At 35.3% G+C, this 13,394-nt stretch overlaps 2 protein-coding genes across 2 annotated transcripts; both read left to right on the top strand.

The window, feature by feature from the left end:
- The first annotated feature begins 3,149 nt into the window (after window positions 1-3,149).
- Window positions 3,150-7,581, top strand: LOC144431459 (glutathione S-transferase 1-1-like). Its single transcript, XM_078119613.1, has 4 exons — window positions 3,150-3,605; window positions 5,810-5,960; window positions 6,037-6,175; window positions 6,668-7,581. The coding sequence occupies exons 1-4, from the start codon at window positions 3,406-3,408 to the stop codon at window positions 6,865-6,867; spliced, it is 690 nt and encodes a 229-aa protein (XP_077975739.1). The 5' UTR covers window positions 3,150-3,405; the 3' UTR covers window positions 6,868-7,581.
- A 2,113-nt stretch (window positions 7,582-9,694) lies between these two features.
- On the top strand, window positions 9,695-11,375 carry LOC120332884 (glutathione S-transferase 1-like). The gene is made up of 4 exons (XM_078119431.1): window positions 9,695-9,920; window positions 10,103-10,238; window positions 10,421-10,559; window positions 11,098-11,375. The coding sequence occupies exons 1-4, from the start codon at window positions 9,721-9,723 to the stop codon at window positions 11,295-11,297; spliced, it is 675 nt and encodes a 224-aa protein (XP_077975557.1). The 5' UTR covers window positions 9,695-9,720; the 3' UTR covers window positions 11,298-11,375.
- The last annotated feature ends 2,019 nt before the right edge of the window (window positions 11,376-13,394 follow it).

Below are 13,394 nucleotides of genomic sequence, written 5' to 3'. Positions count from 1 at the left end.
GCATCGCGTTGTAATCGCATGTTTTTCACGCTTATTTTCACAGTCTAAGCTTTTGAATATTGCTTGACCTTTTCTATACCAAAATTTTATCTGAAATTCAGATGAGTGCGTGAAAGAGAATTACTGATTGAGATTTCAAATACATTTACTGAAAGTACACAAGAATCAGAAATAAATTTCTGATTATAAATAAACAACATAATTATGATGCTTTAAATGTGATCAGGACACCATTATGCGTAACTTCCCTCCAATAACACTGAATGCGTATGAAACCTGACTATGGAATTTTAATATAACTTGAAATTTCTTACTTGTCCCCTACGTTCAATGACGTATCATGTTAAAGTTAGACAATATTTTGAGAAAATTTGTGTGAATTGACCAATGTTCATAAATATAAAGTTTTTGAATTCACTTGAATTTTGTTTCGATGGCACTAGCGGTACGTGCGCTTTACAATGCATAAAAGTAGTAATTTTGTTTCAATGTATTCATAAAAACCTCGTAATGATTATAATTCACGCTTATATTTAATCTTGATTCATATTATTGTTCTGTATTATGAATGGGCAAGATTTTCTGCATTCTGTGAATTCGTTTGCTCTGTTTACATTTCATTGCAAAATCTAGCAAATGAAATCTATATATAACTACGACAACAAGGAAGGGTTCATTTTTTACATTTGTGTTTTAGGCCAGTATCGTCTTCTGCATGCATCCTGTCTCAACATATATTGAAATTTTATCTACGATATCAAAAAGTGTTTAGAGGTTCGTCATTTTTTGATTGTTGAATTGTCGTCCTAAATTTATTGATGCTTGAGTAAAGTTACTAAACAGGCGATAAATGCTTCATGTTTTTAGCCTACTAAAGACTTCGGATATTATTAAGGACTGGAGTTTTATATCGAATGGTTAACATGTTTCGGCGAGAAGCGATTTTCTTTTAGCAAAAATCAACGTACGAACGGCAAAATAACATCATAATCAAATAGGTGTCTAAAAAATATTATTTGTCTCAATTGCACTTGCTTTCGTCCCGCGTACCCAACTAGTTTTGAACATACAAATCACTTTTTTAAACGCCGGCCATCCAAAACATTCGGAAAGTAAACATCAAAAATGTTCCAAAGTAAAGAATTTTCTGGGATCAACGGTCAGGGAAACATCCATACACGTGGCGGTACATTAGAGCATATTCTTGTTCGCTTTCGGTACCGCATTAATTTTAATCATATTTCTGTATTTAACTTGCAAACTTATGCATTTTTTGTTGTTGCTTATGACAGCAACGAGAGGCTCCCGGACTTCGCCCCGACTTTTGGTATGATGTTACGGTACTGATCTAGCAGCGACCTAGATATATATAATACAGCAATAACTCAGGCCGAAAGGACTAGCGCAGGGGATCGAAATGCTTTTCTACTTTCAAAGCAGAAAAGATTCACTATTCGGGAAAATATCAGTCTGACAAATAGATTTGATTACTTTCTTATTATATATCAGTAAGACTTCTGCTGCTGCATTACCGCTGATAGAGATTTTACATTGGGTTTATATATTTAAGTTTCAAAGAAATACACGAACTACTGGTTTCATCTTTCAGGCTATTCCTAATACGAGACTTAATAAAGGTCAATCATAACTGAGAACAGAGATTCACAAGCATATGTAGATGAAAACATGGAGAGTAATGCAGTTGCAAAGTTTTTAAGATATGAAAAATTCTCGGGAATGGCATCCCAATCACGCAATAGTTCGTTTTATGCACTTCTCTCTTGTATTCCCTTCCCTAATCGCTTATATTTTATTCGAAATCAATTTATAACAATAAGTTACCAAGTAACTCTAACCAACATGAGCTGTAGGCTACAACTTCATAAATCAATCAGAAATGAAGAAAAAGTGTGGCACAGACGATGTGGGCTATGTAACAATGTAGCCAAATGAATGAGTGTTCTTCTCGACAAAATTCGTCGAGAGCTCACTCAGTTGTTACGTCATACTATATTTCTTTTTAGCCATATGTCATGAAAAAACAAAACGAGTTCGAATGAATAACGGATTGTTAAGAAACGATAATGAATAAACGAACACCGAGTTTCATCACATAATTCAGAGTCTCGAAACTTTTTATCTGAAAGAGAATGATCTCGTTTCTGAGGCCTCGCTCGCGTGCCGAATGAATGGACTCGCGTGCCAAGTTTGGCACGCGTGCCAGGGGTTGCCCACCCCTGGACTAGCGGAACCAGTGTCTTTCTGTCTCAACATGGACCTCACGCTTCAAAAATTTGTGTGCAGTGCAGTTTCAAGTATTATGTGAGGTCTACAGCTGCCGCAAAACCATGGCGGGATTTCCAAACCATGGCAGATATAGCCAACCTAATACCAATAGCGAGGTAATGATAGCGAGCTGCCACAATGAGCATATATACATGCTCATTGGCTGCCGTTACCGTGGCAGCAAATTGAAAACTAAAGGCGGATAAAATGTTGCTGCCGTAATCACGGCATGTCGTGGTGATAAATATTGGGTAAATTGGAACATTTTTCTCATGGATACAGTTTTGATAGACTTGAGGTTAGGTTTCAGGTTTAAATAGATACATTTACGCATGATAAACTCAAATCTGGTACATGACTTTGTGAATATACCGGTAATAAAACTACAATTTGGCAATATTTTGGCATGTCTTTGGTGAATGAAAAGGTTAGCCCATCTCTTCATGCACTCAACGTACTGCATGCACTAATCATAATCAGCTTGGCGAAATCATTTTTTTGTCCTTATATTAAATACTGTTCACTCTTGTTTGGGAATTTTTACAAAATTATTAAAATGGTGTGGCAAACAATTCTTGTTATTTATTACATTTCTTATCTTCTATTCTAATTTTTTTTGGAGGTTTATGTTTTTTTGGTTACCATATAATTTATCTAGAGCTTCTCTTTTTTTTCTAATTTTTTTAATGCCCTATGGTAGTGTGTGTGTGAGAGTGTGAATGATTTGATTTAGTAGTTTTAGGTGAGTGAACACGTACCACTTCTTTTTGGTAATAACCTTATCCAAGGCTTTTGTTTACTCTCCTGATTTTATAATCAGTTTTTATTTATTTGTTTTTATCAACCTTTTTATTGCCTTCTGCTGATTATGGAGTCGAAATAAACTTATCTTATCTAATACTGATTGCTGAACAGCGCCATAAAACCATGGCAAAGGATGCCGCGGTTCGTTCGTGACAGGAGCTGCCATGAAGTGTTAAGAACTGCGACTCTGGAATTGACTTCAGATTCGGGGGCTGGTTGTCTTCTACCGAAGAGTCGAAGACAAGTTACAGTTATATTCTGATCAAATAACTTAGTCTAATTATTAATTATACTTTACCAAGCATTCCGTAGATAATGAGTTTAAAATTTTATTATCATCCAACAAGTTTTCCATCACAAGTGGTTTGGATGGTTCTCAGAGAGTTGGGTATTCCCCACAAGGCAAATGTAGTTGATCTTTTGACTGGTGCACAAAAAGAAGAATCTTATAGCGCTATCAACAAATATAAAGTTCTTCCCACTATAGTGGATGGGGCATTTACTTTATCGGAGAGGTATGAATACATTCTTAAAACTTTTGTTTTGTTAATTTGCTATTTAAAATCACCTGAATTAAATGGAAATGGTTTAGGCTAATACAGTAATAGACTACAGCATTTATTTTTCTAAACAAATTTCGAACTGCATAAAATTAACCATCTAATTAAAGATTTATTTTTCGATTGGGAATTTTATGGCATTCATTTTATAGGGTGGAGGCTAACTCGCCATGAGGGCTAACTCGCCATGGACCACTCGCCATGCGACGGCGGTTAACGGGTTAGCCTGCAACTGTGTGGAGGCTCTTCTTGTAATGGGAGATGGAAAGGTGGCTGTTCATACTAACAACTTCAATAGTAAGGATAAATATATTAAATTAAATGTGTTTGGTTACAATACCTACTGTGCAAATGGTAACAAAGTGACAAGAAAACGTGCTTATATGTCGGAAGGCATACCGGTACGGCACGGTACTCGACGCGCAAAGGATGTCTCAACTTATCATTTTCATCTAAGCATGCTAAATATATCATCATATTAATTGATTGTATGAGCACTGAATCAACAACAACGCTAAATATATCAAAAGTTCTATTTTGCTACCGGCAGTTTCGTTTTATTCTAACAGCCGTTGATTGCGAGCAGAGAGAGAGAGCTAACTCGCCATGTCTATTTTCTTTATGATTGACGATCGACATCGCGAGTTCGAGAGAGAGGGCTAACTCGCCATGTCTTTATTCTTTATAATTGACGATTGACAACGCGTGTTCGAGAGAGAGAGAGGGCTAACTCGCCATGTCTTTATTCTTTATAATTGACGATCGACATCGCGAGTCCGAGAGAGAGAGAGGGCTAACTCGCCATGTCTTTATTCTTTATAATTGACGATCGACATCGCGAGTTCGAGAGAGAGAGAGGGCTAACTCGCCATGTCTTTATTCTTTATAATTATTCTTTATATTCTCGCTTTTCTCTTCAAATATTGGACCAATTGCTTTGACATTTTCAGCGGAAGATAGAATTTTTCTTTAAAAGGCTTTTTTTTCGCTATGACGTTATCAAAATTATGTGGCTCTACGTGTCCATATAGCTCTCTTGTTTTTCAATCGTAGTACAAATCTTTTTCTAATATCCCTTATCTTACGTTCGTATCAATAAGATAAAACGCAGATAACAACAGCGGAATGATTCCACGATATATCTGGCCCCGCCGACGAATATTCCACGATTCGTTAATTACTCCGACTCTGAATGCTCTGAGATTAGCCCAATACCTATGGTATATATGCTCAATAAGCTGCCAGTAAGTATACCAAACAGAGCCCTCTCTCTCTCTCGAACTCGCGATGTCGATCGTTAAATATAAAGAATAAAGACATGGCGAGTTAGCCCTCTCTCTCTCTCTCGAACTCGCGATGTCGATCGTCAATTATAAAGAATAAAGACATGGCGAGTTAGCTCTCTCTCTCCCTCTCTGATCGCAATCAACGGCTGTTAGAATAAAATGAGACTGCCGGTAGCAAAATAGAACTTTTGATATATTTAGCGTTGTTGTTGATTCAGTGCTCATACAATCAATTAATATGATGATATATTTAGCATGCTTAGATGAAAATGATAAGTTGAGACATCCTTTGCGCGTCGAGTACCGTACGGTACCGGTATGCCTTCCGACATATAAGCACGTTTTCTTGTCACTTTGTTACCATTTGCACAGTAGGTATTGTAACCAAACACATTTAATTTAATATATTTATCCTTACTATTGAAGTTGTTAGTATAAACAGCCACCTTTCCATCTCCCATTACAAGAAGAGCCTCCGCACAGTTGAGGGCTAACCCGTTTACCGTCGTCGCATGGCGAGTGGTCCATGGCGAGTTAGCCCTCATGGCGAGTTAGCCGTCAGCCATTTTATAGGCCTACTAAACGAAAAACTACTTAGTGTTTGTCAGTTATGGCAATCTTCTTCATTTAGTGAGCTATGCTATTTTTTCTGTGCAGATACAAAGTTATTTGGATAATTACATCAATTTTTTGTAGTCGTTTTATTTGGTAATTCATTCGAATCGCCTCATTGCTCAAGTAGAATAACTAGTTTTTTTGCTCTGCTCAACTATACATATCTTAAAACTGAATTTGAGGAAATTGTTAAAAGCATGTCTTCTATAATACATATTAACTATTAGTCGTAAATCTTATTATTTGCATATTTTGCAGTCGTGCAATCGTAATATACCTCTGTCAAAAGTATGAGCCAAATGACAAAAAACAAAAACTTTATCCTACACCAGGGGTGACTGAGATTGCAAACTTTAACAGAATTATGTTCAGAGATATTGACAATTATCACACCATGCTAAACTATTTGGTAACATATTTTCATTTTTACCTCTGTCCCATTATCATATAAAAAATCATGCCAAATACATCTATTCTCATTACAGAATGGGAATGAAATCTTTGCTGGAAAAACTGGTGATTTGAAGGAGGATCTTTTCCCCAAAGTCAATGCTATTCTGGAGGAAACAGAGAAAATGTTGTCTGGGCAGAAATATGTATTTGGCAATCATCTCACACTTCTAGGTATTGCATCGTCTAATTATTCAAAAAATAGGTTACTTCAATACCCTATTACATTGTATGTATGTATGTATGGACACTCATTCATTCAGAATATCACTGCTAGGTTACATCAATAACGGATTACTTTTTCCATATGTATAGGCCTTGCCTATGCATCTGCATTTTGTTATTTTCATACCTGAACCTTACTGATAGCAGGCTGTGGTTCGTCATGCGATCAATTCTTCATGATGTATTTGTCCTAAATGAATATGAAAATTCTATCTTTATTCGAATTTAATTTATGTTAGTATTTTGATTTTCTATCTTAAAAGTCAAAATTTCAATTAAAAAAACAAATTGAAACTCAATGAAGGAAATTTTTTTGGATTTTTCTATTGAGCGCAGTTTTTGTCGCAAAAAATATACATAATTTCAAATGAATTACCTGTAATTGGTCATTTTCCATCAACATAGCTGAAGCTTCACAGTGACACTGCATACTGTTTTTAGACTTTTTTGTTCTTTCATCTATATGCTGCATGGAGATATTGGGGAGAAACTTGAAAGAATTTCAGGCTATTTCTGAGTGGAGAACAACGCTGGCTAAATTGCCTTACTACGAAGAATGCCACACACAAGGTGTAAAAGAAAGTGCCAGAATATTTAAAGAAGTACGTGCAATGGCTTCCAGCAAGACAATTTTCATCTAGAAGACTGAACACTGCACAAATAAATAATTGAATAATTAAAGGAGTTGCTGTAGCACCTGGTCTTTCAGATGTTCTTCTATTATCTGTTATTGAGCAGGTATAATTCAGTAAGGTTTGAAATATGAATCAACATTTTGCATTTCCAGAATTCTCCATTTTTAATTTATGTTTGTTATGGAGTTTTCAAAATAAACTATCTATCTAACTTATTGTTATTTGACATGTTGGCCAATAAATGATGTTTGGCATAGTTTCTCAGAAATATGGAGAGGGATTTCTGTTTTTTACTATTATTGAATCTGTTGTATTTCAAAGTTTCACTGCAGTACGAGACGAAATTTTGGAGACCTGAAGCTTTGAGTCGTAGGCGAACAGGCATCTCTGATGTGCGTGCTCAGAGCTAATTAATCTTTTTACATGGTTGGATTAATTTTACTAATTTCAAAATACTTGAATCAGATTTCTGAGTGACAGCAAATTTACTTCTAATAAGACGTGATATCCTCAAATTTCGTTGTCTCTGAAATATGAAATTCTGGAAACTCTGATGTGTCATTCTTTTATATATTGACAATATTAATCAGTCATTATAATTTATTTGCATCACACAGATTTTTATCCTTGGAATATCTTGACGTACTATATATTTTTTGTAATCTGCAATCATGTTTAACTTTCAAATCAATCATGAACGCTTGTCATTACATAACTTGGCAGGCATGGGCCTATGTTAATTACTGCGTCATGGTTTTGAATTTGATTTATTTCGTTGTAGAATGGAAGATTAAAATAAGATTTTTGCAATGTTCATGTGGAAGAGTCCTGCTGTCGATACGGCTTGGTCATATGAGAGATCGCGGTCTCTTGTCCGTAAATTAGGTGCAAGAAAAGAGCCGACTGTTTCAGATGCATGGATATGAGAGAAAATGGGAATTACCCAGCAAAATGATATCAATATTTTCCTTTAGTTGAGGCTCCAGGATTTTGTTCTGAGCGAACTTGTGTATAAACGGATCTATTATGCATATCTTTTCCACACCTAATTATTTAGTAGTCTCAAAATGTCCAATAAGCGTGTGATATACTGACCTCGTATATTTTCGAGGAAGTAAACTATCTCACGGATCATAGAGTCCGTGTTTATATTGTAGGTATCTATATTTTTATGTTAATAAACTGGTATGTTGACCCTTATTCGATGCTGTTTTGTCGGATCGGGACTCCGACCACTAACTACACGTGAGAGAAAAACTGTCTTTCGCTCTTTTTCTCCGGCCGCTGCGGTGGCGGTCGTTCGCGTTCTCAGTTCTTTGATGATGTTTTGTTTGACTGTTATAGGTTTTAATTGTGGAGTTGCCGTACACTAAAGCAACCAATCCGGAACCCTTGAGTTATCTGATTCATATACAACCACAGTAGCAACATCCTTAAACTGTATCAACTACACGATGGTGTGCGGCACAGAGGGATGTGATTAGGGTGAGATGGAAATAGTTAAAGAGATCGGAGGATGAAATTTTCCAATAAACTGTAAACCTAAGAGGAAGGTTAACAAATCACTCGGTGGGACAATACCATCTTGCTATATTCTCGCGTACAATTGTGTCGCTTTAGGCTTGTTTGACCCACTGACGGATAAAGTTCCCCAAAAAAATACAAACAATGCAGGCTGAACATTTATATTTTCTAATTTGAATGAATATCAACTAGATGGAACATGTCGTACAATAAAGACATAACTGAAATTATTCATATAAAAAAGACCAGTTCGACATGTGCGGACCCAAGCTTTGTTTATAAATATATATAATACAGTCGCACAATTATCTCCAGAGTCTCAAAAGTTTTTCTAATGAATTTGTTAGCATAAAACTGCGATAGGATAAAATTGTTGTGGCTTGACGTCTTCTTTGACATGCGTAAATCACAATTAAGCAATAAGTCTGTAGTCTTTATCTATAGCAATTCTTGCTGACTATTAAAACAAATGAAGTATTTCTGATAAGTGTAGCCTTGCTCGTGACTGGGACGCCATCGCTCTGAGTAGACTTTATTTGCGCTCTTTCAAATATTAACCTTTAAACAAGTAGTTTATGAATAGTCTTAAAGACACCCAAACGAATATCACAATTAATATCCATTAGCTCGACGTAACAGTGTTTATACTTGAACTACATTTAGGCATTAAAGATAAGGCAAGCAAGACTTCAATAGATTCGTTGAGCATCAGTCGCAAAAAGTTTTTGAGCTATATTCTAAAGTTTATGACATATATATTCAATAGTTTTGCTGCATACAATGAAGGAAACCCCAAATAGGATACGTTTGCAAGGTCATTGTTTGTGTTTTTAAATGGATTGGTTTCCGTAGATCGAGATCCTCGCATTCTGGAACTCATTTTAGTTGACAACATTTTATTTTACTAACCTGCTGTTCTTGCAATGCGACAAAAATACTGCTTTTCGCTACATCTAGTCTTTATATTTTGCACACGAAGTGGACGCACGGTTCGCTTTGCCACAGATGATGTTCTAGTCGGAGTACGAGAAATCAATTTATTAAGCTACTAATAAGACCGAATGATTCCAATTACCCGTACTCAAACATAGAGGAAGTATCCAGCGGGCTAATATTTTAATTTTTTTCGACTTTACTCGGATGCCTACTTGACCGATATTTAACCCCAAATGAGCATTTTTTTGCAATTCATTGGACATGTGACAATCAATAAATTTGTTTTCTTAGTAGTCGGGAATTTTACTGACATTGTCCATACATTTACTGACATTTGAGCATTACTTTTCTGTGCAGACTTATTTACGTTGGACAGAATTGTTTCGAAAGATACTCAAAATGGTAATAGAATTTTACTATCACCCTCTAAGCCCACCATCACATGTAGTATGGATGTTACTAAAGGAACTCGACATTCCACACAAGGCAAATTTAGTTGATCTTTTGACCGAGGACAATAAAAAAGAAGCTTATACAGCCATAAACAAGTATAAAGTTGTTCCTGCAATAATAGATGGAGATTTGACTTTATCGGAGAGGTAAGTGTGCAATTCCATGAGTCGTCGATTATTTTTGTTTGATGAATATTGCGTCTGACGTGCTTTAAATATATGTCTGATTTGAGCTGTAGTGGTTTCTTGATTTTTTTCGACTGAGCATGTTCTATACCTAAGACGAAACAGCATATTATATATATGATTATTTGATATTATTTCAATAGCCGTGCAATTGCAATATATCTTTGTGCCAAATATGAACCGAAAGACAAAGCGGATAAACTATATCCTTGCTCAGGAGTGGCCGAGATTGCAAATTTCAACAGATTGAGACATCGACAACTATCAGACTCTGTTAAAGTACTTGGTAAATTGTCGTTTATTCAACTATCCACTTATGTTATATATCAATTATTCCTCTACTGTACTTGCCTCTGATGTGACATTTTCTCCACTGTAACCATCAGCGTTGTTTTGCATAGATAGAGATTATGCATTTGTGTCCCTAAACAATGACTTTCAAATTTAAAAATGCATTATAGAATGACGATGAAATATTTGCTGGAACTGCCAGTGGCCCGAAAGAAAATCTCTTGCCGAAAGCAACCGCAGTTCTGGAAGAAGTCGAAAAGCTGTTATCAGGAAAGCAATATGTATTCGGCAATCATCTTACACTTCTTGGTAGGCGATAATTTTCATCTGTTTTTGTCGCGTCTGAACTTCAATTTATGTCCTCATCATCTTTGTATTTATATTATTTTGCATCATAATGAATTATGCCAAAATGCGCGTTTGCGTCGATAGATCAAACCCGAAACCAACAATGATCCAGACCAGCGGTTCTTAAACTTCTATGTTGTCGCCCCTTACAGCACTCGATACAATACATCGTCATCCATTCACAGCAAAATCGTAAAGTGCAATTTTTTTTTATTTGTTTAAGATGTGGATGTGCGCGTTGATCTATATACAACGATATTTTAATATTTACATGAATTTTGGTCAATTACAATCTTGAATAATTAGCTTACTGGTGTAAAGACGATTTCTTCAATAGTTTTGATACCGTCACGTAGAAAAACCCTCATTTTCAAAATTGAATTGGAAATAAGAGAATTCAACTTGTTACCGTTTATGACATAAATTCTACGACTGAACGAAACTCACTTCTCGGTAACGTTTTTGTAGAATGTGAAAGCATTGTTTTTTTGTGTCTCAGACTTTTTCGTTCGTACTACGGTGAGTTGCATGGATATCATAGATACAGACTGGAAGAAATATCCAGCTATTGCTAAATGGAAAAGCAACCTGATGAAGTTACCTTATTTCGAAGAATGTCACGCAAAGGGTGTAAAAGAGTTCGTAGAATTGTACAAGGAATATTGTGCAAATGCAGCCAGCAATCTACAAAAAAAGTGAAAACGTCAACACATTCTTTGCCAATTATGTCAAATTTTCTGAATAATAAAATAATTGCAAATACCATATTATCGTACATTGAAATAAATTAAACTATATTGACATTCAGTAAAAATATTTGTGTACATGGAGGCTATTATATATTTCAGTTGAGGTTTTGGCTGGTATAAATACGATAACACTATGGTAAATAATTTTTCGGAAGTAACATCTATTAAAATATAAAAAGTTCACCCATTGCCAATTTTAGAGTTCCATCAACTTTTGAGGAATAATGAACATATAATAATAAAATGTGGTACACACTCATTGCTTTCATTTTCGACGTTTCGTTATTTTCGGTTACTTAAAATATAATGACTTAACACAAGTGTAAACAGATACGCAAAAAAGCTCCAACGTTCATCAAGCATAAATATCAAAGCTTGTATACCAAATTTCAATTGGTCCAGTAATTGAAGAAAACAGCAATTTTGAAAAAGTGATAAAAAGAATAATAACAACAAGAGGATTAGAGGAAGAACAAAAACTTAAGAACAAAACAATACATAGGACTACTACGTGTCCAATAAGCCATTCCTAATGAGTTGAGCTTTCTCTGTCAATGGAACACCATGGCTCTCAACTAGCTTCATTTAATTGCTCAATTTGCATTCAGATTTCATTTTCAACTTAACTAAAAGCCATTATCATACACATTTATCATCACATCATTTGGCAGGAATGGATTACACAAAATGAAATTTTTCCCAACCATAAGGGAAAGTTAACAAATCAGTCGGGAGAGGCTGTAGTCTTTATCTTTCGTACTTTCTTGCTGACTATTTAAACAAATGAACTATTTCTGATAAGTTGAACCTTCCTCGTGACTGCGACGTCATTGCTCTGAATAGACTTTATATGCGCTCTTTCAAAAATTAATCTTTAAACAAGTAGTTTATGAATAGTCTTGAAGACACCCAAACGAATATCACAATTAATATAGCTTAGCTCGACGTAACAGTGTTTATACTTGAACTACAGAAAGGCATTGAAGATAAAACGAGAATATCGGTCAGAGACCGAAGACTTATCGATCGAAAGTTAGGGGATCCCCCAAAACAGCGCTCTTACTCCATAGTGATACCTTGTGTTCCATCACTAATTAATTAATAACTCGCTAATTATACGACATAAATCGCCCAAAATCAATAGGCTCCTGTTCCGAGATAAGATGAATGCACATGCGAAATCTGGAGCAGATTCAGTCTCGCTTTCGTGAGATATCGCGTGCATCTAACAGACAAACAGACATACAGACATACATACAGACAGACAGACAGACAAATACCTATCAACATACTTACCGATTTAAGTTTACAACCCTTTATTTTAACAACCTGTTGTTCTGCAATATGACGAAAGATACTGTTTTTTGCTACATCTAGGAAGGTACCCAAAGGCTATTATTTTTATATATATATAATATTTTGACTTTTCTTCGATACCTACCGGACCGATATTTGACCCCAAATGTGCTGGGGTTTTTGCAATTCAATGAACATATGACAATCAGTATATTTTTTTTATTATTCGTCGGGAACTTTACTGGCATTGTTCATACATTTACTGACATTTGGGCATTACTTTCCTGTTCAGACTTATTCTAATTGGACAGAATTTTTTTCAAATATACTTAAAATGGTAATAGAATTTTACTATCACCCTCTAAGTCCACCGCCACAAACAGTATGGATGGTACTAAAGGAACTCGACATTCCACACACGGCATATATAGTTGATCTTTTGGCCGAGGACAATAATAAAGAAGCTTGTACAGCCATCAAGGAGTATAAAGTTGTTCCTGCAATAATAGATGGAGATTTGACTTTATCGGAGAGGTAAGTGTGCAATTCCATGAGTCGTTGATTATTTTTTTTTTTTATGATGAATATCGGGTTTTCTGACTTAAGCTGTACTGTTTTTCTTTAATATATTTTGACTATGCTTGTTCTTTACTCGAGATGATTGAGGATAATCATAGAAGATTTATTTGCGATGAGAAAATAGGTTTAAGAAAGATGCTGTATCATGCTATGTTAAACTTACATAGAAGCA

This window comes from Styela clava, chromosome 13 (genome assembly GCF_964204865.1).
Source record: "Styela clava chromosome 13, kaStyClav1.hap1.2, whole genome shotgun sequence".
NCBI lineage: Eukaryota > Metazoa > Chordata > Ascidiacea > Stolidobranchia > Styelidae > Styela > Styela clava.
This window is presented reverse-complemented; position numbering and strand designations above follow the sequence as displayed.

Coding starts and splice junctions, on each gene's coding strand:
- LOC144431459 (XM_078119613.1), top strand. CDS start 3,406: ATGAGTTTAAAATTTTATTATCATCCAACAAGTTTTCCATCACAAGTG. Junction 3,606..5,809: donor GCATTTACTTTATCGGAGAG/GTATGAATACAT, acceptor CATATTTTGCAG/TCGTGCAATCGTAATATACC. Junction 6,176..6,667: donor CAATCATCTCACACTTCTAG/GTATTGCATCGT, acceptor TACTGTTTTTAG/ACTTTTTTGTTCTTTCATCT.
- LOC120332884 (XM_078119431.1), top strand. CDS start 9,721: ATGGTAATAGAATTTTACTATCACCCTCTAAGCCCACCATCACATGTA. Junction 10,239..10,420: donor AACTATCAGACTCTGTTAAA/GTACTTGGTAAA, acceptor AATGCATTATAG/AATGACGATGAAATATTTGC. Junction 10,560..11,097: donor CAATCATCTTACACTTCTTG/GTAGGCGATAAT, acceptor TTTGTGTCTCAG/ACTTTTTCGTTCGTACTACG.